A 26,452-nucleotide genomic window follows, 5' to 3' on the forward strand; every position below is an offset into this window, starting at 1 on the left:
CGGCTCTTGGCCTTTCTGCAGCTGACCAGGACTTAGTAAAGAGGTGGAACGAGTACAGTGGTTTCCTGGTATGTTAAATACAAACACATTTCATCATCATTTGTAGTTATACGTGTACACAGAAATTTGACAGAAACTCCCAAGGACTCCAGCTTTCCTATGAAGTATGTATTTATTTGATTAAAACTGAGCTAACTACTTTTTGCTGTTTGCGGGTCAGAGTGATCTGAGTAACAAATATGTATTTCACAATAAAAATATAGCACTTAGAGGCTGCTGCCCAACACTTTCATTTAATAATCACATTTAATAATCACATTTAATAATGACATATATACAGGCCCAGTTGATCTAACTGTGGCAGATGGTCTACATGTAGCATTGATTCTGCATTTGTTATATGAATGTGTGTAGCACAAATCAACCATGGTGAAAGAGTCTGGACTGGAGAGTGGAGTTGCCAGTTCAGACCCCCTGAGGAGACACAGCTACTTTCCCCTCTGGTGAATTACCTTTAGGTGATTTAGCGACCAAATAAGTTAAGCTGCGCATGTACAGACACTGTCTTTGAAAGTATTGTCCTTTCAAAATTCAGATGCTCAAAAACAGTTTGACCCTTTTCAAAGCAGGCGTGTAATTACAGCAGGAGTGGGGAGGACTTGCCGGGTGAGATGGTCGCGTGGTCCTCCAGCGGCCTGCTGTAATTCCTCGAGGGACACCAGTGCAGGTCTCATCGTGTGCTTACACTGTTTTATGGCCTGCAGTTAAGTCACGCTGCGTCTTTGTTCCGCACAGAAAAGGGCCATCTTAAACGATGGGAGAGAGGGGGGGCTCCCCCTGCTTGGCTGCTGTCCAAGATGGCTCACGGTGCACATTGTGACTTGGTGGTGAATGAGGTTGGCGCTTTGACAATGGGACGAGACGGCTGTGACACTGTGCCATAGGAGTTTCGGTTCGCGTTTAACTCGCTGCTCCTGACTTCTGTGGAGACGCGACTAGAGGAAACGCACTTGGTTTTCCAGTCTCTGTCGGTCAGTACGCAGAGATGAGGTGAAGGACATGGCTCCTCTTCCTCCACCCGCGCTGAGTAGCTGAAGACACACACACACAGAGCAGGGTGCAGAGCGGGGCTCGGGGTGGTTGTGGGTCAGGAGGTGGGGGCCAAAACGCAGGAAATTCCACAGCTGAATGTTTGCCCTTTGGCAGAAGAGGGGGCTGTCCGAGGGTCCTTGGTGTTGGGGTGGGGGTCTGTGTGTGTCTGTGTGTGTGTGTGTGAGTGTGGGGGGGGGGGGGGGGTGCATGGTGGGGGCGGTGCGCTGAAAGGTTGGGCTTGTGTGGCTGTGAGGGCCAGGGCGTTGGCTCTCTCCTGCACACACCCTGGTGAGGACAGAGAGCGCCTGTGTGAGGGAACAGGTACTGACACACCCAGGGATTAATGATCCGGAGGCCCTAATGCTGTCACACAGGGTGAAACTCATTACTGCGACACTCATGAATGAACGCATTCATACACATAAACAACTGCATTAACATGCCTGTTTGCACTTTCTCTCACACAGACACACACACACACACTGCATTAACACATCTGCTTGATTTCTGTCTCTCACAGACAGTCACACACATACTGTCTCTTTTACACACGCACATACACAAAAAGTGCATTAGTATGTTTGCCCTCTTTCTGTCTCTCTCACACACACACACACACACACACACACACACACACACACACACACACACACACACACACCAATAACACATCTGTTTGTTCTCTTTCTCTTCTAACACACACACACTCGCCCACACAGCTGACTGCAGGAAGAGGAGTCAGAATGAGGCATCTCGACCGGGTCACTGCAGCTGACCTACCCAGCAGGAATGTCTCTGTGAGGCTTTGTTCATTACTGCTGTGGCTCGGAGCGAATCAGCCTGCAGGACAGGCAGCCGTGTCTCTGTCCTTCTGTCTCCTCTCCGTCCTCCTCAGAGCTCAGCCTGTTTCATTAGCATATTTCATATGAAGGACAGTTATTTTGCATGGTGAAGGTGGGCTGAGTAAATATGATTTGATTCATGTATGCACATCTCTTGATCACGTGTATACTTCTTATGTCCTGGCCTAATGAATGGCGGTGGACGCAGAGAAACCTGCATGCTGCTCTGGCCAACACCCACTCGTTCTCTCTCTGCCTCTCACGTGCTGTAATACACACAGACACACCCACATGCAATCAGTCTGTCACTCACATGTGTATATATATATATATACACACATCAACACACAGTCTGTTGTTCTCTCCATCTAGTGCACACATGCATACACACACACACACACACACACACACACACACACACACACACACACACACACAGGTGATCTGCAGCTCTCAGCCTGACTCCCTGCCTCTGTCTCACTGTGAGGCAGGGTCTCTGTGCCTGATTATCAGCACAGTGCTAATGGGCTGTGTAGCTCCTGGAAGGGCGACTGTGTTTCCCTCTCGGAGAACCCTGCCGGGGCTAACATGGGGCGGCCGTGCAAGAAAAACACAAACAACCCAGAACTGTACATTAATAATCAAACCTCCCACTCACATTCCGGCCAGAGTCGGGCGAACAGCACCGGGAAAGAAACCGGCTGATCTCATGCACTCAGATGGGGAGGGTCTAAGTTCAGCAGGGTTTTTTGAAGTAGCTGAGCTTTGAACCAGGAAGCTCATTCACTGTGTGAACATCCTGTGGCTTGATCAAATGCTTTGGCTAGACTCCAAAGTTGGAAAGGCTCCCTTTGCTAAGGGATGACATCACTTCCTGCTGCTGTGCACCACAATTGGCCCATTGTGGTGAGGCCTCACCTTATCTGGCAGGTATTGTGGTGGAATAACTTTCACTGCTGCTCTGCAAGGTTAAGCCTCAAACATGAATCATAGTCTGGACCAAGCTGATCTGATGAAACCGAAAGATTTGCTTTGATAGCTTATGTGACTGATTTAGAGCAAGGCTTAGGGAATGTTTATCTGTGATATTTACTATCCTGCAGGCTGAAGGGCATACAAAATGCAAGAGAGACTGTCGCCACGATAATCTAAAATGGCCCATGTCTCCCACTCACTGCATATGGGGACATTCCTCATGATCCCGCAGTGCTAAGCTTGTGATAAAGTATATACCACATCATGTCGTGATAGCATGCGTATCCCAATTCATGTTATTGCATTGTAGCATTGTACTTTTTTGTGCAAAAAAAAAAATCACCATGTCTGCTGTCTAGATCTGAACCTTCTGTAACAATAGTTAAAATGTGTGATTGACACATTAGCCTGGAAAGTTGTAACATGGCCACATAAATTAAAAAAAAAAAAAAAGAATCTTGCATAGGCACAATGACATGTAGGGATGAGTAAAGCCCACTGGATTATGGGAGAAAGTGTGTGGATGGATTCTCTTGCGAGCTCCTCTGTCCTCAGCACCTCAACAGATGGATGTGGTTGTGACCATGGACGGTTTTTTTTTTTTCTGTACAATGACATATAACCTTGATTTTTAAACACTCATTTTATTTAGACATCATCAATGCAGGGGTCAGTCATATTAATAGTAATATTGTAAAAAGTAATATTAATAGTTATAAAGTGTTACTCTCCTGAATTAATTTGAAACCACAGGTATCACTGGTTTAAGGTGAGGTTCTGAGGGAGGTGGGACCCAGTCCTGGCACTGATGTGGGCAGTAGGTTTGATCCACTCCGTCGCTGGCCCCTTTACTCCAGCTGTATAAACACTCTGAGGGATGGATGGCTCTGAGAAGCACTGACACACTCCCTCTCTGTCACCAGCTGCCTGCCTGTAATTCACAGGGCTTTCAGAGGCGAGAATGAAGCGGCACTTAGTCACTTACCCCGGTGCCTTCCTGGAAAGAAACGCAGGCAAGAGTTGGAAGTCTCTTCAGCCAAACTGAGTTCCAGAGCAGCAGAAACTATAGCCTCTGGGAGATTTTTTTTATGGTTATGTATCAAAGACTTTGCCATAGAAATTGGCAAGATCTTGTCTTTTTTTTTTTTTTTTGTTGGGTTTAGATTTTGGATGTTTCTCCATAGCAGGTGGTTTCCCTCGCTGATGGGGTATACTGTTACTCTTTAAAAACAAGGCGTGGGAAGGGAATTGCCTGCCCCGCCTCCAGCTGCCAATGTCAGTGATAATCGCCTGAACAGGAAGTGTTTGTAGTTGCTGCGAGTACTTCACTGGCCTTTTTGCCTTCTAGTGGTGAAGCAGTTACTGCCTGAAGAGTTGCTCAGTCGCTCAGTCAGTCAGTCGGTGAGAAACGGCACAGTTTCTCGCTTCCCTGTCTCAGCTAAAAATAGAGGGAGGAAAAAAGAAGGCAAACTTTCCTTAATAGGAGTGTTGTTTTCGGTGTGCAGGTTGCTAGCTGTGAGGTGGTAGCAACGTTTAGGTAAGGGGAGCGATCTGGGGGACCTGAGAAGTCACACTGACTCAGCACCGTAGAGCTCAGTCCCCGGAGGACAGAGCGTACCTGTGACGATGTGCGTCACCTCCGCCTCTGTCCCCGGATTCTCCCAGCTCAGCACCCCCGAGGCCCCCGACAATCAGGCCAGGACAGCACAACGGTAATGGCAAGGGCAAATGAAAGCTGCTTCATAACAGGTCACGCATCAGCTAGCAAATGGCAGAGCTGATGCACACACACTCACGCGATAGATGTATGCACGCACACACACACACACACACACACACACACACACACACACACACACACACAGACAAACACGCACACCACGCTATCCACATATGCACTGAAAAATATACATACAGACTGACTCTCACACGTGTACATGCACACACACTTGCTGACTCAAACACGAGCGCACAAATGCTGTCATATCAGACACCCTTATCCGGAGTGAAGTATAAAGCTTATGTTTGTGCACTTATACAGGAGGGCGTGTATTGATGCATTTCAGCTTGTGAACCATGCTTAAGAGCACAATGACAGCGACCCAAGGTCAACTGAGCCCAGTTCCTGTTATGATTTTGTTATGTTCCTGTAATCGATATGTTTGTAGACACACTACAGATGTAGTGAGGTGAACTGCGATTCTGAACATCAGATTTAGTGGAGAACGTCAGTCTGGCAGTAGAACATTCTGGACCTTTCTTTGTGTTCATGTGCAGCTGTGTTTTATTGTTTTGATTTGTAGAGAGCAAAAAAAAATCACTTGTGCTATCATTTACATCATTACCATTACATTATGACAGAGTAGAGAGCATCTCAGATTGAGAGACGCTGTGAGGAACATTCCCAAGGAGACCTCAGTTTCCTCTCTTGGCCATAGGACTGCACCCCCTCACCCCTACATTCCAGTCCTGTCCCATGACTCAGACCAAAAAATGTCGCCCCCTCCCATCCCCCCTAAAGGCTACCCCCCCCCCCCCCCCCCCACACCCCTATGCAGCCAAGCTGGGAAGCGCTTCCTAAACGATAATCTGACCGATTCACTTTCCTGACCCGGGTTCAGTGGAATTCCACGTTTTTATGTCACTGCTGCTCCGTAATTCGCTGTAATTGTAACCGAACGACGTCGCTCCGATTAGCCGCGGTTCAGCACAGCTTTTGTCCGTCCCGCTGTCTCCGGGTCGGGTGGTTTGCGGAGCGTCCGCTCTGAGCCCCAGCCCCCGCCAACCCCCTTGATCCGCCTATGGCGCTCACTGCAGGCATCAGCTGTGCCCTGCCAGCTTACTCATGCGTGTGTTACAAAGCGTTCCCTCCTTTCCCAGCACACCACGTTCTTTTCATACACGTCCGAGTGTGCGTCCTCTCAAATCCCAGCACCCAAATACTCATCCTCTCACCCTGTCAGATACCAGAGCCCAAATACTCATCCTCTCACCCTGTCAGATACCAGAGCCCAAATACTCATCCTCTCACCCTGTCAGATACCAGAGCCCAAATATTTATCCTCTCACCCTGTCAGATACCAGTGTCTGAGTGCTTCTCTCACCGGTATCCAAATATTCATCCTGTCACTTTGCCTCTCTCTCACCTCTTTGGATATGAAGTGTCTGACTGCTCATTCAGCTGGGGATCTATAATGCACAGTGATAATTAGCATAGCGGCCCGGCGTTTCCTGTTAGTGTGTGGAAGAGCCGGATCTCACCCCTCTTTGTTTTTTCCTTTTTTTTGATTGAGGTGCAGCCTCCTCTCAGACAGACTCCAGAGCTGGAGATCAGCAGTACTGTGTTTACACAGAGCTGAGCTGTGTTTAAACCAATATGGAAAAGGGATTTAATGTCACGCTCAGGGTTTACCAACACCCAGGTCTGCTGTGCCAGACCTGCCATGTTTGTGTGCTCTTGTGTGTAACATTGCATTATAGTCTGTTTGGTTTAGTGTCATCTGTTAACAGCTGTGAAGTGGCTGAACATTGCAGCGCTCTGCAGATAGGACATTAACACCATTTTCAAATCATCAGCTGTCTAACTCACAGAGGTGGAATCAGATACAGCACTCCCTGGCAAACATATGCATATACATGCACACACAGGCGCCTGCACACACACGCACACACGCGTGCGCACACACACGCGCACGCACACACACGCGCACGCGCACACACGCGCACGCGCACACACACACACACGCGCGCGCGCGCACACACACTTATGCATGCATACACGCATGTTCATGCATACATGTGTACCCGCACAGACACACAGGTCGATTCCACAGGCTTTACAGGCATGTCCTTGTCAAAACATTGTAGACAGGACCATTACATTACCTTCACAAATGAGCCGCTTAGTTTGTTGTTAAAGAAAGCACATTGCATTAATTGTATTGTATCACTGTGACCTCTGCTAACACTGAACTGGCATGCTGTGAACACACCTCGGCTGACATATCTTTGAGAAATCACACGTTCATTTCACTGCATCATGCAGCGAAGATATTTTAACCCCGCGCTTCCCTCATTCTGCAAGCACGCAGGTGCACTGGAACCAGTTTTCATATCTGATCAGGTACAAGTGACTAGCCATCGCCTGCATATTCTCGGTGAAAGGCGAACGATGGTCAGAAATTAAGACGTGATGTTGTATCTGCATAGCACAATAGTGTGAAACCAGAGCTGTGTTTTAGACTGGGGAAATGCAAAAGTGACGTTGTCTAAAAAAGCTGAGGGGGTTTTTGTTTGTATTTATAGCTCACTGATGACTTAGACATCGGTACTCTCGATGTTAATCTTGTAAAATAGGTCCTTGTGAGTGAATCATTGTGAGGTGTGTACATGGTGACAGTTTCCCTGTTTAGAAATATTTGTGGACTATGTTTCATAGTTAAACTTGTGTCTCCACTTGGCTGTCCACCTGTGTCTCCGCTGGTGATGGAATGGTGACTTCGAGTGCATGCGTGCATCCGCATGTACACTCATGCACACACACACTCACTCACTCAGGGGCGGGTTTGTTGGTTGGTTGATGGCAGCTGGATTACCAGCCAACCACATGAATGGAAATCTTGTGACTTTCTGGGTTTTAACTGTGAAGCTGTGGCTGTCTGTTTGCAGACTGATTGAGTTCTGTGATCCCAGAGCGGTGTTTTCACAGTGCCCTCCTCTAGCTGTTCTCCACTGCGCAGGCTTACAGCAAGTACAGCTTAGACTCACACATGCCCTTTCGGGGCCGAGGAAACGTTATATTTGCTTAAATATGCTGTGGAGAAATAAGCAGAAAGTGCCATGACCTCACACCTCATGTAAGGTAACGCGGGATGAGAGGGGAGATGAGAGGAGAGGGCCCGGGGGCTTTCTGTCTTTGGATCACGTGGAGCTCAGTCAGAGAGTGAGTCACTGTCACATCATATCTAACACACACACACACACACACACACAGATACACACACGCACACACACACACACACACACACACACACACACACACACACACACACACACGCACACACACACACCCATAGACAGGCACACATATACAGTTCCTGATGTTGTGATCACACACTTCCAAACAGGTTCTAAATTAATGCTTTCTTTTCTCTCTTTTCCTCCTTCCCCCTCTTTCCTGTTCTTGGGTTTCCCTGCCCCTAAAAATAGCAGTAGTCTTGATAATGGCATGTGCTGGAGCGATATTAGGAAATGAGTTCCTCAGAGTGTACTTTTTCCATCTCTCTATGTAACCCTCTTAACCTCCCCCCCCACAGTCTGCACTGTCTCCCTCTACTCCCGATCCCATCCTAATGCTGGGGTCCTTCGCCCCACAGACTGCGTTTCCAGTTTGTGTTCCTCTTTCATTTGCATTAACGGCTTTCACTTTTCTCCCAGTTATCGTTAATGGCCACATTCCTCAGGGACTTCCTCTCCTTCCTCCCCAGCTGCTCGCCCGGCACCGTTACTCCACTGTCCATTGTGTTCTACCCAGCATTGTGATGTCATAGTCCCGACCGAGAGCCGCTGCCCTGTGTGGGTCTGTGTGTGTGCGTGACTGCGTGCGTGCGTGTGCGTGCCGGACTAGGCGTTTCGCCTCCGGATGGATGGAGTTCAGTAAACTGCCAGAGTAATGCTGACCCTGGTTACCGCCAGCTCTGAATGCTCTCATTCAGGGATCCCCCGTATGAGAGCTGCCTCACAACAGCAGTGTGGCCTGTCATTGTGTAAATCTGCCACAGAGCTGACCAGAGCGAGAGGGTTTAGCTGTTTTATTGTGTTCCTTCCTGGCATTTGGGCGCTTGGTTCAGCCAATGCCTGCCATAATTGGCCCTAGTCTTGGCAGCTGAGAGATATGTCGTTTGAGCAGACGTGAAAATCCTGCCGGGTTGTGGCGAACAGGATGCGGTCATCGTGTTTGAGTCCCGGTCATGTGGTCTCTGAGCGTGCCAGACGCCGTGTTGGTAGAGCAGGGCTGAGTGTGTATCGGCCGAGGAGAGGCGGAATGGAAGCGGAGCGGGAACAGGCAGTTTGTCCTCTGCTGTCAGGATGTTTGTTTAAAACACGCTCTGAGTCACTGATACAGCGCAGCGGAGACACGGCCACGCCCACCACATTAGCTGGCTCTCGTCCTCTCCCACGGCTCACCTGTAGTCAGGGACAGGTGTGAGGTGACACGCGGAATGATGGGACGAAGTCAGGGATGGGGAAAGGTTGAGAGAGGTGGGGGTTCCTTTTGAGAGAGAGATGGATGGAGAGTGTTGGGGTAGTGGAACTGGGCTTGTAGCAGTAAGGTTGCATGTTAATGTCCTAGATAGGGCACTGCTGTTCTACTCCTACACATGCTTCTGAACCTGAATAAATGGACACGTATGAGTATGTGCAGGCTGCTCTGGTGTGTAGTGTGTAGTCAGAAGGAGCAGGGCTCATAACCGAAAAGTTGCTAGCTCGATTCTCTGCTGGGGCACTGCTGCTGTACCCTTGGTACTTAACCCACAGCTGCCTTAGTAAATATCCAGCTGTATAAATGGATAAAACCGTAACCTATGTAAGTTGGAAATAAGAGCATCTGCTTAAAGACAGTAATGTAATGGATACGGGAATTGGCCGTGGAGATGAATGGCAGAGATATGATGCCAGGAGGAGAGAGGAGGAGGGAGCCTTCCTCTGTCTGTGTTCTGTGGCGCATGGGTCTAGCAGGCCGTCGGAGACGTGTGCCGATCCTGCACCAGTGCCCTATTGAACGGGAACCCCTGGTTTCTATGGCAGCGCAACACCCTGAGATACAAACTCCGTGTCCATCTGCAGGGCATGTTTACACTGGGAGGGATCCGACATGGCAGGACGACCCGCAGGGCCGGGGCTGCAGTATCTTCCCATACTCTAGGGGGCGGTGTACAGCAGAACGCCCAGCCTTACCAGCGCCCATTCCCCGCCTCCTCTCCTCAGCACGGTCTTCCCCAGAGAAAGAGCCCCCTCCGCCAGCCTGATGGCTTTACCAGAGCCAGTAATCACACACTCAGCCCGTACCAACTTAATACGATCCATCTTTCAGTATTTCCCCAAACCCGCACCCCACCGCCCCTCAAAACATTACGCCTTACCGCAATGCAGAGCAGATGGGATGGGGGCCATAGGGTTCTGTGCCTGGCTGTACTGATGCGGAGGAGAACTGCCTCACATCTGCAGCGCCACCATCGTATACGCCGCGCTAAACGGCCTTTTGGTACGGCAGATTTAGTCTGAGTTTGTGGAATGACTCTGATGTGGTGTTTTCATGTGCACAAATGTTTGCGGTAGGAAAAAAAATTCTGCTTGTTCAACATTTGGTATCTGGCTATTTAGCGATAAATGACAGTTTATCATTGGGAGAGTGGTTTTCTGTGGAGGAGTGTTTGGAGTTTTAATACTTTCCCATGGGGATTATTTCAGATGGGGAGATAATGACCCCAAATTTCCTTTTGCAGCTTAATTCCCACTTAATACTTTTTTATATTTGCTGTGCGGATTTAGGGTGAACTGCATAGCTCACATTTCACTTGTTGTGCATTAATTCAGCTGTTTACTGCAGCAGTTCAGGTTAAGTGCCTGTTCAAGGGTACAAAACCAGAGCCGCTCGCAGACTTTGGACCCAGGAAAAGCCCAGCTGCTCCACCCCACTGCACTGCAACTGCCCTTACAGCAGCTTCTGACTGTCTCCGCACTGCAGTCATTCAGCAGACTCTTATCCAGGGCTACTTGAACAGGTTACAGTCTTATCCATGCACACAGCTGGGTATTTACTGAGGCAATTCTGGGTTAAACACCTTGCCCAAGGGTACAACAGTGGTACTGATCATGGTGGTCTTCACTTTTACAAAAGTGTGTGCATCAGGTGTCAGGCGTTTTCACAGTACGATCTGCTTTCTGGGACGGTACTCTCGGTCAGTTCCAGAGTCGGCTGATTAATTGCTGACTGTAGGATTGAACTTTGCCAGAATGCAGCCACCGGCCGCATGGTGCTTCGTGTGAATGCCTTTCCCTCTGTTCAGGGCCGCCTCGGTCAAGCCCAGCAGGACTTGTCACTCTGTGGTTCGATTGTGGTTTCACATGTGCCAGATAGTGTATATTAAGCCGTCAGTCAGCCTCCAATGTGAATTACTGAAGGGAAATGTGCGAGAACCCTTAGGGAGAGGGCTGGCTTCTTTCCTCATGACCACCATCAGGGCCTCTCTTTGTAGGGAAGGTTACTCTACGAATCTGTAACAGTTCCACAGTTAAATGCTTTTTCAACAGGGAATGTTACACTGTGACACTGTTATGTTTCCACAGCTAAAGCCTTTCCCCGGAGGGAATGTTACACTGTGATGCTGTAACATTTCCACAGTTATGGTCCAGTTTGATGGGAGTCTCAGAGTTTGTGGGCAGGCCTGGCTGGAGTGGGGTAGGGACCAATCAGCAGCAGTGCTGGGAGAGCACAGCTTCATGAGCCCAAAAAAATAGATGGAGCTGTCATATACTGTCATATACAATACCCGTGGCTCATTGATTTGAGCCAGTAATAAAGTTTTTGCTATGGAGAGCAGAATGGATTTCTTATATTAGTTCATATGAGTGGGTGATTAGCAGAACATGGTAGAGCAGATCCACACATTAAGTAAACATCACTGCTTAAAAGTGCAGCCTTCCTCCCGGGGAGGAGGGGAGGAAAGGGAGAAGAGAAGGAGGGAGAGAGGGAGGGACGGAGCAGGGGTTCGGTTGTCCTGGCTGGGATCCAGTTCTTCTGATCACCCTGCTGCTTCTAGACCTTTCCCTGCATGCTCCATTTCGAGCTCAGCACACCAAATCTGGGGTGGTAAACAAACACCGCAGAGATCCCTGGATCAGCTTACCATTCAGAAAAAAATAAATAAACATTTCCTGGATTCACACCAGAAACTGCCTTTTTTTCCTTGGGAGGGTTTTTTTTTTTCCCAAAAGAAGGCTTGAATACTTTTGCTGGATAGCTTCCAGGCTAAACCCTTAAAGCCAGCCCTTCTCAGATTCTCAAAACAAGTTAATGATCAACCCACTTTGTTTCCATGCCAACAACTTCTGCTGCCCGATCAGGTCTGGTCTGGAGGCCTGGGTCATTCCAGGTTTACTGTTATTTCCTCACAAAAAGGCACTGTGAGGAACATTAAACCCCCCCCCCCCCCCTCTCCCACCCACCGTCACATGAGTGGTAAATGACCAATTCACAGAACGCTATAAAATATCAGCCACAATGCACAGTTTCAGTTTGGTCTTTGTTCTAAAGTCAGTAGCTTTTTAAGGGTCTTTTAAGGAGCTTGACTTGGTACCAGAATGATGTGGCCCAGGTGGAGTATGACTCTTGCACTCTCAAATACAATGCTTAACCTGAATTACTGTAGAAGATATCCAGCTGTGAGAATGGATGAATGTTAGAAATGTAATTCATGAAAGCTGCCGTGGATAGCGACCTCTGGTAAATAATGTAAAGAAGTGGCTTTGTCTTCTCTCTCAAGTGGATCATAGTTGTCTTAATCAGTTTGTGTTGGCAGAGCCCATGCCTGCTCATTAATGCCACACCTCTCGGGGGAAGAACAGCATATCGGGTGTGATACAGTAACTGCGTATGTGTGATGTGCGTACGTGTTGTGTCCGCGCGGGGTGGCTGACCCCCCCCTCCTCTCTCCTCTCTCCCCCCGCAGCGAGGACGGGCGAGGTGTTGGGCGAGTTTGGCCGTCTCTACGAGCAGCAGTACGCCCTGGCGCTCTTCAACAACGTACGCTTCGAGATCGAGGGAATCGGGGGTCCGCAGCCGCAGCTGCTGCATCGGAAGGTAAGAATCCAGATTTATTCATCTGTCCACTTACTTCTCTCCTCTCTCTCCTTGGTCTCTCTTCTCTCTCTCTCTACCTGCCTGTCTACCATTCTACATTCACTACTTTTTGTCCCCCCTCCTCTTTTTTTCTGCTCTCCTTCTCCTCTCTGCTCTTTCACCCCTCTCCCTGACTACCCCTTGCTCCCCCTCCCCTCTTTTCCACTGTCCATCTCTCTCACCCTTTCCCTCTGTTTCTCTCCCCTCTCTCTACATTCTGTCCCCTCTTCTTTTTACCGTTTTTTTGATATTTTCCTCTTTCTGCCTTGCTCTCCCTCTCTCCCCTCACTCTCCCCCTCTCCTCCTTGTCCTTCTTCTCCTTAGTCGTCCTTCTTCCTTCATCTCTTCTTTCCCCTGCTCTCCATCCCTCTCTCTCCCCCGACCGGGGTGACCCTGTTCCCCTGTTCACTCTCTCTTTGGAGTCCCTGCCGAGGATGTTGTTTTAATATTTGAATGTTCTGTGGCTCTCGGGATGAAATATGTGAATAATTGGACCACACTTCTTCATTCCCCTCCAGCACTGTGTGGACCTTCAGTTCTGTCTGTGTAAATAATGACTCACTGCTTAGAAACCTGCATTCACTCACACTCTCAGGGCAGGAGAATTAGTTATAGCAATGAATTACACTCTATTTTATGCAGGGTTATTAGGCTCTCCATTATAAATGCTGGGAAAGAATAAAACTCTGAATGTTCTTCATTTGTTTCCATTAACCAAAGTTGATGGGTGGTTGCATATCTGAATAAGTGAAAATTCACTTTCACCCTCTCCTCCTTCCTCTCTTTGACACTACAGCCAAATTTGCAGTTAGACATTATCAAACCATTTACTGCTAGATATCATTATACTATTTACTGATGGAAATGGTTAAATTATTCTGTGTGGCGAACAGAAAGCTGACACAACAGAGGAGGAAGAAAGCCAGTTTTTACTGGCGTGCGTTTGTCTCAAACCGATCCTGAACAGTGGACAGTGGATAACAGTCACTGTCTGGAAACAAAAACAGACCACCAGCCAAGAGCTCCAGCTCCTTCAGTCAGTGTACCTTAGAGCAGAACAGAAAGCTGTAGTTACTCTCATTCACCCATTCCACGTGAAAATGAGGTGTGTGTGGGGCGGAGGACTGCACCAGTTAAGTGTGGGGTTGCCAGGTAGTGTTTTCTTCCACATGAAAAGAGGGGAGCTCCTGCTTCCTCTCTGTGGCTTGTAGCGGATTCCTCCCTAAAACCAGGAGAGCACAGAGGGGTTTCCGCTGGCGGGCGGGAGGCTCCCTAACAGCGGGGTAATTATCACTGTGCTGGATCCTCTGTGTGTGCCCTATTATCAGGACAGACAGGGTAATCCCTGTGGTGCCTGCAGAGGGGTACTCTCCCTGCACTTCATAATGCACGCACACACACACACACACTCATACACACACATATACATATACACATACACAAACATGCACGCTGTCTGGCAAATGCACACACTCTCCGACACATACACACATACACACACACACACATACGCATGTACACACACATATACACAAACACACACACACACAACACACGCTGTCTGGCAAACACACACATATACACACATACGCGCACGCACACACACACACATAAACACACATACTCACTCTCATATACATATGCGCGCACACATACTTGCAGATTCACACATGCACACACTCTGTCTGGTGAACACACACACTCACTGACTCACACACAGGCACATGTGGAAGTATAAAAGCTGTTTTCCTGAGAGGACTAACACATGCTGGGTGGGCGTGTGATGGTGTAAACACAACAGGGATCACGTGGCACTGGTGCAGACGTGCCACACATCTATAAACCCTAATCCCGTCCGAGGCGTCGGTTCAGCAACAAAGTGCCAAAGAGCTCTTTTCTCTAACAAACAAAAAAACTGCCTCGCTTCCTCTTAAGAGTGGATTTTATGGTTCCTCCATGCTTTTAATAACACAAGCTGTACAGACGGTCACCTGATGTAATTACTTGAGCACATGAGAGAATATCCATGTCATGCAAAAAAAACTGACATGTTTCTTCACTCCGAGAGTATGATGCACAAGAGAATGTCAAACTTATGAAAAAATTTAAATCAAAAGGATGGATGAATGCATGGATGAAGGCAGCTACAGGCAGTTCAATTTCTCAGCTATAGAGTCTTTGCTCTATCCCATAATGCTATGCATCTGTCTCCCGCCATCTGCTATTGTGACCTCACAATACAGTCTCTTCCCGCAATCCCATTGGTGGCTGAGTTTGTGCTGACACTCCCCCCTTCTGTTGATCCAGGTCCCCCTGGAGGATAAGTCCATCTTCTCCGGCTCCCTGTTCCAGTACCTGGAGGAGAACAAGAAATGGCGTAACCGATTCTTCTTCGTCCCGGACACCTACAGGATCCAGTACTACGAGAACAAAATGGTCAGGGTCAAACCAGTAATGCTTTGGTGTGGGAAAAGTGTGTCTTTGCTGGTACCATTAGATCTTGGCATGATAGACACAGATACTTTCTGATGCCATAATTCATCTCGATGTGACGAAAACCTGCCCTGGTCCGTGGGCAGAAATATTTTCTGCTTGCTAAAACACTATGCATATGAATATATGGATTTCTGTCAGTGGTTTTGCAGATTATGTGTGTGTCCCTGTGATTAACTCTACTCTGACACCCCTCCCCCCACAAACCTCTCCCCCTCAGGCCTATGAGAGGGGGCTTCACCCAAAGGGGACTATTAACTGTGCTGGGTACCGAGTCCTGACCTCCATGGATCAGTACATGGAGCTGCTCAACTCCAGCCTGCCAGGTAGGGAAGGGGCTGGGCAGAGGGAGAAAGGGGGGGGGGCATGAGGAGGAAGAGGATGGGCAGAGGGAGAAAGGGGTGGGGCATGAGGAGGAGGGGGTGGGCAGAGGGAGAAAGGGGTGGGGCATGAGGAGGAATGGGATGGGCAGAGGGAGAAAGGGGTGGGGCATGAGGAGGAAGGGGATGGGCAGAGGGAGAAAGGGGTGGGGCATGAGGAGGAAGGGGGTGGGCAGAGGGGGAAAGGGGTGGGGCATAGAGAGAGGCAGATGTTGACATGGGGAGAAAATGGGTAGCGGGGGGGGGAACCAAATAGTGGGAGGGGCTGAGGAAGCTGAGGGAAGGAAGAGGAGGGACATATGCAGAAATGGGGAGGGCATGAAATGGAAAGGACAGAGGTAAGGAAGGGGGATGGGAAGATGGGGAAATGGTGGGGTAGGGTGTGGTGGGGGTGTCTGTCGATTTCTGTAGCCCTGCGGACTGTTTATGCAGACAGCTTAGAGCTGATAAACAGGACGACCATGAGCTGCTGTTGCTGATCCACGCTCTGGGATTGTAATTACACTCCTGCTAACAGAGGTGTGTGCGTGTGCGTCCGGTTCAGGTGTGAAGGCCAAGGTGGGCAGCTCGCCGTTCCTGAAGTGTGCCACGCAGTTCCCTCTGCTGCTGTGGCACCCCTACGCTCGTCACTACTACTTCTGCGTCACCTCCGAGAAAGAGCAGCAGAAGTGGCACGCAGTGTTCCAGGACTGCGTCCGACACACCAACAACGGTAAGATACAAGCGCGCACACGCACACACGCACACACGCAAAGGGTGAGACATCAACACACATCAGCACACACACACATCAACAGCAGTGATAATCGCATCCAGGCTCGCACTCAGACAAACTCACTGAAGCACTCACACACACCCACAGTTGTGGTAAGATTTTAAAAATACATAGCTGCTTTTCAGTGAACGAATGTAATCCATAATCCTATGAATATACAAAAACGGGAGGACAGACCTCAGCTTCCCACAGACTGTTGCCTGCCTCCACACAGGCAATTACTGCGGCTTGCAGTGGTGCGTTTTCATATCACAGACAGGGCAGAGTGATTATCTTGTGACAGCTTGCCTATCTGGCAGATGTGCCGAAATAATTGCGTTGCTCAGTAATTAGACAGGGTAAGGGTGTCGTCCCTCACACCTGATGTGACGGGACATGATTGCAGATTATCAAACATATAACAGTCAACCATATAACATACATTTTCATTCTGCTGTGTAATGCCTCTTATGTTCTGTAACCAATCAATTTGGTTCTTAAACACAAAAGATGGCCTTGGATGGTTTCAGCAGTGTCTTATGGGCAGTGTGTTGCAGTGTCAGATCTACCATTAGTGTTTGTTGACTTTCAGAGGTTAGTGAAACGCAACCTTAATGGTCGTTATCAATGTCTCCATTCCTCCCCAGGCAACAGCCGTGCACACATTTCAGGTGTATTAGTTTGAACTCGCATCATTTCGGTTCAGGTGCAGCTGTGCTACCTGTTCTGCTTTTGAAGGTGCACGCCCTTTTGCTGCCAGCCTTATCCCTCGAAAGGCCTCATTCTCAGAGCAGTTGGGCTTTCTCTAATGGCAGGCATTGCGCAAAGACAAAACGCCTCAGTCCGACCACAAACCATCCAGTGGTTGCAGGCTATGTGAGGGTGCAATCTTTAATGCTGTGCTGATTAGGGCTGAAAGCTGCTATTGGGCTTTGCTGAGTTTATCATTAAGGACGTGCCTGCCTCTCTTAGAACATGTGCTGTCTGCTGCCTTATTTTGTTAAAATAGAATGTGTGTGTGTGTGTGTGTGTGTGTGTGTGTGTGTGTCTAGTTCAGAGGGGTGGGTGTGTTTCCAATGATGTCATAATGGAGAGGAAAAAATAGCAGCCACCATGAGACAGAAATGAGAACAATGAGCAGTTATTGAGAAACATGCTGGAGGGGAATGAGCAGGCCCAGACTTGTGACTTCAGAGGCTCTTTAACATTGTCAACAGGTAGGACATTTCCTATTGACCAAAGCCCTCATTCATCAAACACTAAGCGTGGAGACAACACATCAGCACCTTCCAATAGTGATTTCTGGTGGGCATTTGTGAAGTGGTGATCAGTGTGTGGACTTCCCCATTGGATTGGATGGGCGTTGACCAGGCTGATATCAGCGACTGGTGTGACTCAAAATAAAATGAGCTGCCTGTTGTGTCATCACGTCTGGCTATAACAAGGTATGAAAATGGAGCTGTGGGATTTGTTTGTTTTACAATTTGGAACGAAAAAAAGTTGAACATGTTTCTGCAGGCCTCATCAAAGGATACTTGGGTGTTTGTATCTACTAGTGGGTTTCACTAAAGGCGAACTAATTTGATTCACAATATTTTTAAATTTGTTTTTCATTACTTAAGGTACTTTTCAGATCTCAATGTATTGTTTCAAATTTAGATTCTGCAGTCTCTGATAAATCAACCTAACATAAAATGTAGCAAGTGTGAGGGAATGCTATAAACGCAGTTTTTATTTAATAATATGATTGCCATTGGTGTGATTATGGTTTATTTGGAAGATGATCTTGTCCAGAGCAACTTGCAAGGCCAGCATGGCAACCATACCTTGTTGTTCTTTTCTCATTGATTATGAGGATTGATTTTTAGAGTGGTTTTTCTACAGCTTGGCTGCAAAGTCATGCCTGTGAGGTAAAGTTCCTTCTGTGCTGAGAGTACTTGCACAGACGTGCAACCTTAAAGCCCTGGAGAAGTACATTGTGGTTTACAAGGTGTCCCATCTGAGTTATTTAAGACACAGTCTGTGATGTAGCAGATGGGTGAAGAGAGTGATTCGTTTCCCTGGCTGATTGTTACTCCTTACCTGGTCAGGGCTCTCTCTGCACATCGTCAGGTGGGTGTGTGTTACACCTGCAAACAGAGGCGGTGACTCTGCCCTACCCCTCACTTTACCTGCTATCCACAGGGAGCAGACAGGTGTTCACCTACCTGGGGTGGGCATCTCTCTCTGGATCACAGCACAGGTAGTTGCAGCATAAACGCTATTCAGGAGATCAGAGGTCACCTGTGCTGTATCCTTGAGCAGAGTGCTTAGTTTGCGTGGTTTCTGTTAATATCTGGCCTGTGAGTATCAAATATAAACGAATAAAGTGTGTGACAAAATAAACTATCCAGACCGCCCTGCTGAAAGCCTGCTAATAGCACAGTAGCACAGTATTAGTTACAGCAATACGGAATATAGGAATGTAAAGGCTTGGTGAATTTGAAATCTACCTTTCAACTCCCCCGTTGGCTCTGCCCTGTCAGCTTCCCCCAGCATATTACACACACACACACACACACACACACACACACACACACGCCCACACACACTGAGGAAAAACGGGCCTCTCAGTCACGACTGAACCCCTCCTCCTCCTTCCCTTTCATCTGTCAGCACTCTTCCTGGTTTCCCTGCTACACTGCAGCAGGCGTGAGCAGGAGGGAGTCCAAATTCCAGCCTCTGCTCCTTCAGAACAAATCACCCATAACTCAGTCTGGCACAGGGAATTCTGGGAGGGGGATATTCGCCTCCACAGGGTTTTGGGGGGCTGTGAAGTCGTAGCAGTGGTGTGGGGGTGGGGCGGGGGAGGGTTCTGACTGTTCGTAATAGATGCCGTAATACCCTTTCGCCGACTGTGACTGCCTGTTGCGTTTGCTTAGGTCAGCTCTCCTCCATGCCTCCATGCAAGCGACCGCTGAGTACTTTCCCTAATAAGGCCTGGTGATATGGTAATACAGGCTGGAAGTGACAGAGCTCCATCGGTATTCATCTCGTGTTCTGAGGGGGGGAAGGCTTTGCCGAGGCCCTGACTTTTTCATTTTGCATTTATGTCACTCCAGGGCAAGCATTCCTCTGGGTTCAGTGGTGTCAAATCAGTCACGATCACCTTTTTTCTTTTTTTTTTTTTTTTTTTTCTCCCCTCTTCAATCATAACTCTCTCCTTCCTCAAGCGAGTGAAGGGAAGACATCACTCGTTAAACATATTTGCAGAGAAACGTGCAGCTGGCTTCTGAGGCATTTGCGTGCGTCCGTCCCTGAGGGGGCCAGCGTTGCGCGGAGCTCTCCTGCGCCCACAGCGCAGTGCAGGTACGCGCAATCGCAGCACAGCGTGTAACGCGGACGCGGGATTCTTTGATGTGACAGTGGCAGTCAGCACGTGCTCCATTCATTCCTCCGCGAGTCAAAACACAGGGCCACCCACCGTGACCCCCCAGCCTGACCCCCTTTCACCCCTCCTGAATGCAGTCTGTCTGCTGGGCTCAGAGCTTTAGCACCACGCAGACAGGCTAACAGGTCTCCAGCATGTTAGCAGTTTCACATGTGTGTGAAATGACAGATTCCTGCCTACATATAGTATTTTCACATAGTTCTGGGACTGGGGAGGATTTGGCAAGCAAAGCCACCTATTTTTTTGTTGTTGTGTGCTTGATTAAAGGAAATCTTATTTCAGCCTCTGAGCTAAGACGGCTATTTGTCTCTGTGCGTAACATTAATATAACTACATCAAAAAGCAGTGGTTGTCAAAAAAAAAAAACTAAAGAAGACAATAAAAACGGACAAAAAACAAAAAAACGAAAAAGATCATTTATGTGAAACACGAAGCGTGACAGATTTGGAGAGCAGTTGCAGAATATGTGCATGTGCTGTTGGCAGTGCAGGTGTACACCCAGGTAAAGGTAGCTGGGACTTGAAGATCCACACTATGAGGTGTCAGCTATTTACCTGGTCTCCATAGTAACAGGTAGCGTAAACACTCGGTTCAGCATGCTTCCCGTGGGTAGCTGCTTCACCTGGTAGACAGCTTTGTTTCACTCATTCAGTTACATCACTCTCTTAATTTCCCCTTCTGCGGTTTATCTAAGATGCAGGTTAGGACAGGAAGTGATATATCTCAGCAGAGAAAAGCGCCTCCTATTGGTTCCAAGTTGAGGTTCATCTTCTTAGACATTGGATACATGCATACAACACTTTGCTGTAATCATGATTGAGATCTTTTACTCTGGCAATGAAAAGAGCCACATACAGAAAAAATAGTGATTTTTTTTTTGTCTTTCAGTGACACATGTGCAGACATTTGGTTCCCATCAGTGTGGGGATATTTTAAAGAATATGGTCTTATATTGATAAGTAATATATACGTGTTTGTTGCTCCACCACCTGCTCTGGGTCTGTAGGTGAATGGGGGAAGTCTCTGTTTTAAGCAGTTGTGATTTGCCTGGGAAGAGAAAGGCAGACGCCCAGCAGTCAGAGGAATTGTGGGACATCCTGAAAAGGTTCCTCTTGCAAAGCCCCAAAAGAGAACCGCGCCGCATCTTGGGCAGGCTTGTTTTTCCTGTGACATGGAGAGAGTTCCCATATCCTAAATCATTCCCCCCGAAGTCTAACTGCATAATTCTGCCCACATGTTTCTGGCATTGCAGCACGTCATTTTTTTTTATATAATTGCTTGCGAGCAGTCATGCCGTTTGAGTTCCTTTTATTAGGGGCATGAGTACACAGCAGCTGCTGTGAGCACCAGCGGGCCCCGAGGCACGCCGACCGTCTCACTCTCAGTCACACCACATTCGGCACCGACGGTTCGATTTCACATAACCGTGATTTTTTTTTTTTCCCCTCCACGTTTTGTGTCCATACCAGAATCACGCAAAACAAGTGGTTTTGGGGCGGGTCTGGGGGTGTGTCCAAATATACTGATGGATGAACACTGATGGACTCATGTTTGGTTTAAAAAAAATCAGGAAAAAAAAATCTTGGTGATCAGTTAGCTAAATTAAGTGGGCTGAAAGAAATGGCTGTTAAAAAAAAAAAAAAAAAAAATGTTGATTGGATGCTAGGAGTCTTGCCTGCGGTATATGACACCTCCCTGTCCTGGAGTGTTACTGCTTACCTTTGTACTTCTTCCGGATCCTTAACGTTATCGAACACCGTTAGTCCAAATGTGTGTTCCAGGGTTGTCAGTGCATATTCATTTGAGAGAGGTCTGAATGTTATGATGGGCTAGCTCTGTCTAGGAGCACAGTACTGGCCTTCAGACCTACGTTATGCTGCAGCGGTTCAGCCTACCATTTCCATGTAGAAATAGCATTGACATGACTTTGACACGTTGACACGAAGGAAATGTATTGTGTGGTATAACTGCCATGCAGAGAATTCAGTGCAAATTTAAAACATGAGCCCCCTCTTTGCTGTGCCTGACAGCGCTTGTTTTTGAGTTCTCAGAAAGTGTCCGAATGTGACCATTAACAGGGTTTGACAGGCTTGCGGAGAGAGTCTCCGGAGCTGTCACGGTTCCAGGGCCCTCGGCTTGACCACATCGTTAGGCCTGTAAACGAATTCATTAGGCGAGCCATCAGAACCCTCAGAACTGGGGGGGGGAGGTTATCGGAATGTTCTGGAATGCATAGCTGCTTCTGCTCACATGATGTACCACAGCGTAGCCTGCATCCAAAAACGCTGTCCTGGATCCCTTTTGCTGCAAACCTCAGCAGTCTGTCAGCACGCTGAGTACCAGAGCACAGCTGGCAGAATCCCAGGCCTTAATGCGGTGACCCTGAGCGCTGGACCCGCGCAGACGGGACGAGGGCAGCGTCGGGCCCGGAGCGTCAGAGCGTCAGAGCGCTGAAACACGCCGCACGCATTCCACGCTGCAGCTGGCCCTGAGCGGGATCTCCGCCGCGCTGCCGAGGGCCGTGTTTTTAGACTAGAGGCTCAATAAAGTCTGGTATGTGGCAATTAATTCCCTCCCCCCACCCCCACCCCCTCCCCCTCCCAGCTCCATCACTCCCTGCTGCAAAGCATGATGGGTGCTGGAGCAGGGCGGAGCCCAGCTGGTTAGCCAGTTAGCTGTCCAGGACTCAGGCACGCTCACAGGCATGCTTTACAGTCATTTTCCCAGCTGGAGAAGAAACAGCCAGGATTGGTTCTTTAGCTGCCAGTGTTACGCGCAGTAATGGGCGTGGCCTGATTGGGAATTCAACCTGGAGCTGTACCTTACTTCTCTCAGTCCTTTACATGTTATGTTATGTGCCTACAGTTGGATGTTTAATTCGGCTAAAGAAGCTTTGTGACGCGTGGGGCACAGCAGCATTGTGACACTTGGGGATCGAGCTCTGAGTCCTGCTACATGGAGCTTGTATGATGTGGCTTTGTCTCTGCCGTTCTCTGTCCCACCGAGTGCTCGGCGGCGGCGTGTTTTCCGTGTGCCTGGATCGCTTCTATCAGCCGAAACTCTTAACCTGTTGAGGAGGCGGTAGCGAAATATTGGGAGAGGGTAGGGGTTTCTGGAAAGATCCCGGAATGTGAAGACTGCAGGTCACGCGGGTTGTGCATTTAATGCGGTCGTGTGAATGATGAGTTGACGGGAAAAGGTGATGGTTGGCTGGCATGGTTAATATCCCCCTGTGAATGAAGGAGTGGTTTCTAACAGGTGTGACCATGGAAACTGTGAATCCCTAGTTCCAGTTAGAGTTTGTGAGGGCAAGCATGTGTTTTAAAATGTTCTGTCCTGCCACACCGTGCATTGAAGTGCCCCTTTAGACAGAGGCGGCGTTATGCACACCCAGAAGATAATTTCATAGTGCTTGGTAGAGCACTGCATACAGTTATGAAAGGTAGTATGTCCCCAGCAGGCTTCTGTAGGCCATTCCACAGTCACTGAAAATAAACATGTTACGGTAGATGAGAAAAAATGTCAAAACTCAGAAAAATATGTAAATTAAAAGCTTATAATAGTCCAGATTTGAGGCACTGAAAGCGTGCTTAACTGGTTCCATGTGTTTCCTGAATCCCACACACATCATCAAATCATTTTCATTCAAGAGCATCTTCCCGCTGTGGGCTGCCACAGGCTTTGCCAGTCACATGATCGTCTTTCGCCAGGTTCCTTCCAGCGCAATAGCCGAACATTTGATCCGTTTTTACGGTGGCTCCGTGTTCTGCTTCTTTGATCCCTGACAGCCACTTTCTCTCCCAGCATTCTTTGCTCCTCTATCAGAAATCCTTCAATTATTTTACATTTACAAAGAAATGAATAGCCCAGCCCCAATGCCCCAATGTAAGCGTCCCTGCGGAAATCCTGTAGCGGTGACACATTTTTGACATGGGTAGATGTTCTGAGGGGAAAAAAACATACAGTTCCTCTAACTGATATGACTTTCTGTGTCAGTGTTTGGAGGTGTGTTTTCTGTGACAGTGTCAGTGTCTGTACTGTATAGTTTTTGGGAAACCAAATGTTCCTCGGGGTGCAGTGTTAGTTGAAAAACATCAGGAGATTTTTTTTCCCCAGTGTTTCACCAGATCAGCCCTCAGCCCCTGGGACCTCTCTTTTTCAGCTGGCATGAATCACTAGTACATTCTCATGAGAGACAGTGCCAAAATAAATCCAAGCCCCACCACACACACACACACACACACACACACACACACACACTCTCTCTCCCTCTCTGTCTCTCACACTCACCCATGTGCAGGCACATTCTCACGCACATACACTGTCTCTTACACACTCACTCACTCACTCACTCACACACACACACACACACACACACACACGCACTTTCACACAGTGCAAGTCTGGGGCTGAGAGCTTCCTGTCTCTCTGGCTGTGAGCTTGAGTGGGGCGTCTCCCCTCTCCCCTTCTCCCAGCTCACTTCCTGTCTTTGTCAGGGCCAGGAGTCAATGCACTCACATTCACATGCGTGCTTACTCACATGCATGCTCACATACACACACACTGGCACACACACACTGGCACACAGTGGCACACACACACACACACACACACACACACACACACACATTCACACACACACATTCACACTCACACACATATTCTGAAGTAAGAAATACGTGCTTTTTAAAACACAGAAAGGAATGAGTATAGTTAAATACTAATAAAAACAAATAAAATGTTTCCAACCAGTTGACAGGTATCACAGGAGAGAAATTTATGTTCAGTGATTATGATTATGTACAATAAGTGCCATTACTGCAACTTTTCAGTGACTTAACAATTTATTTTGGTTTTCAAGCAATCAGAAGACAAAGGAAAGTAAACAAAACAGCGCTTAAGGCCTTCATCAAAGCAGGAGTCTTACATTAGGAAATGATTGGGTGTGTTTGTGGTGTTTAATTTACAATCAAACCATAAGTTCACTTCCTGAAAACAACTGTAGTTAGCGATTCTCCTTGGGTTGGCGCTGCTACATATCGTCCTGACCCATTACCATGGCAACTTCAGAGTTTGTGGCCGCTTCCTGTTTGGAGATGAGTGGGAGAGGGCTGAGGCCTGCGGTCGCAGTGTGAAATCAGATACCATGTGACCATCTTTCACTGTGTGGCCAGTTGATCTTAACCGTCAATCTACTTGCACTTTGCTCTACTTGGTTTGAATAATGTCTGCTGGAAAAGGGAAAGCACCGTACCGCACTTGATGTGCGGTCTTGAAATGAGTGCGTTTTCGAGAGGCACCTAAAAGGGAGTTATGTAATTCAGCTTGGTTTCACGGGGGTCCTGATCATAATGAACTGCAGTTCTGGTCTAAGGATCTGAGGATCTGAGTGTGCTTTCGAGTGGAGGATGTGACTGTGCCTTCCCACCCCCAATGTGTACATGGTTTCCTGGGTGATGGTGGATAACTAACTGGCACAAACACACTCACCCCCACGGTGAGATGTAGTCTTTTTATATGACATGCGTCATAGTTCTGCTTTTTCTTTAATACACGTCACTGATTTTATTATTTCGGTAACCAGGCAATGCAAGTGAGGCTGTGGGCTGGTCCACAGTTTTGGCCTGAGAGGAGGCCAGAGGAGGATGACCATTCAGTGACTCTTACAGGAGTGAGAATTCAGTGAGTCCTGTAGGAGATAGGATCTTTCCCCTGATAAGATGTGACAGTCAGGGAAAATGGAGCACTGAACATTGACTTGTAAGGCCCGGAGCACCGCTGGCTCTGACCTTGGTTTTTCCCGTTAGGAGCACTAAAGTAAAAATGTGCTGTCTGCACGGAAATCCTTCCCCTCACACAAAATCAGTATAGACTGTCTCTCACACAGCACTCTTTTCCCTCTCACACAACAGACTGCAGTCTCACATGCAGCACACGGTTGGCACACTTTAGCCTCACACACAACGTACTGTGATCTCTCATACATAATGCTGTAGACGCTGTCACACTTTCAACTCTGTCGAACATCACAGTGACCAAAAAGGAGTCATGGAAAGTACAAATGCCATACTAACACATTTTAATATCTTACTTTATTTATGGAATAATTCTGTGAACATTATTGAAAATTACATGTTGCTGTCTAGGTCAGGGACTCAGACGACAACCGCTGAGGACGTTAATGAAAAAGTTTCCCTGCTCTCTCCCGCCCCCTGCAGGTCTGTCGGAGGAGTGCAAGGTGCAGACGCCAGCCTTCACAGATGCGGTGCGGCTCTACCGACAGGCACACGGGCAGTATGGCACCTGGGACATGATGTGTGGAGTGCCCCCACAGGTAAGGGCAGGAATCATGCTGTCATCCAAACACAGATTGTGCAGTCACACTCAGCCTGCCTCCTCTCTTGGGGGGAGGACCCCCTGTTGATTTTCCACCCCTGCCTGTTCCTGTTCATTGAGAAAGTTTTGGGAGGCACGGTCAGCCCTCTTAATGAATAAACCGCTGCGTATAAAGGTGTAGCTCAGTCACCATGCAGTATTTAGGGGTTTCAGACAACACAGACACACACATTCAGACGGACTTATGCG

At 48.2% G+C, this 26,452-nt stretch overlaps 1 protein-coding gene across 1 annotated transcript in view; it reads left to right on the forward strand.

Moving 5' to 3' along the window:
- niban2b (niban apoptosis regulator 2b) overlaps positions 1–26,452 on the forward strand; it is a 42,300-nt gene that overhangs the window by 4,195 nt on the left and 11,653 nt on the right. The window contains exons 2-6 of the mRNA XM_036527808.1: positions 12,641–12,771; positions 15,118–15,246; positions 15,524–15,629; positions 16,228–16,395; positions 26,086–26,201. Coding sequence (XP_036383701.1) covers positions 12,641–12,771; positions 15,118–15,246; positions 15,524–15,629; positions 16,228–16,395; positions 26,086–26,201 — 650 coding nt within the window. The remainder of the gene's footprint in view (positions 1–12,640; positions 12,772–15,117; positions 15,247–15,523; positions 15,630–16,227; positions 16,396–26,085; positions 26,202–26,452) is intronic.

The sequence above is a fragment of the Megalops cyprinoides genome, chromosome 4 (assembly GCF_013368585.1).
Source record: "Megalops cyprinoides isolate fMegCyp1 chromosome 4, fMegCyp1.pri, whole genome shotgun sequence".
NCBI lineage: Eukaryota > Metazoa > Chordata > Actinopteri > Elopiformes > Megalopidae > Megalops > Megalops cyprinoides.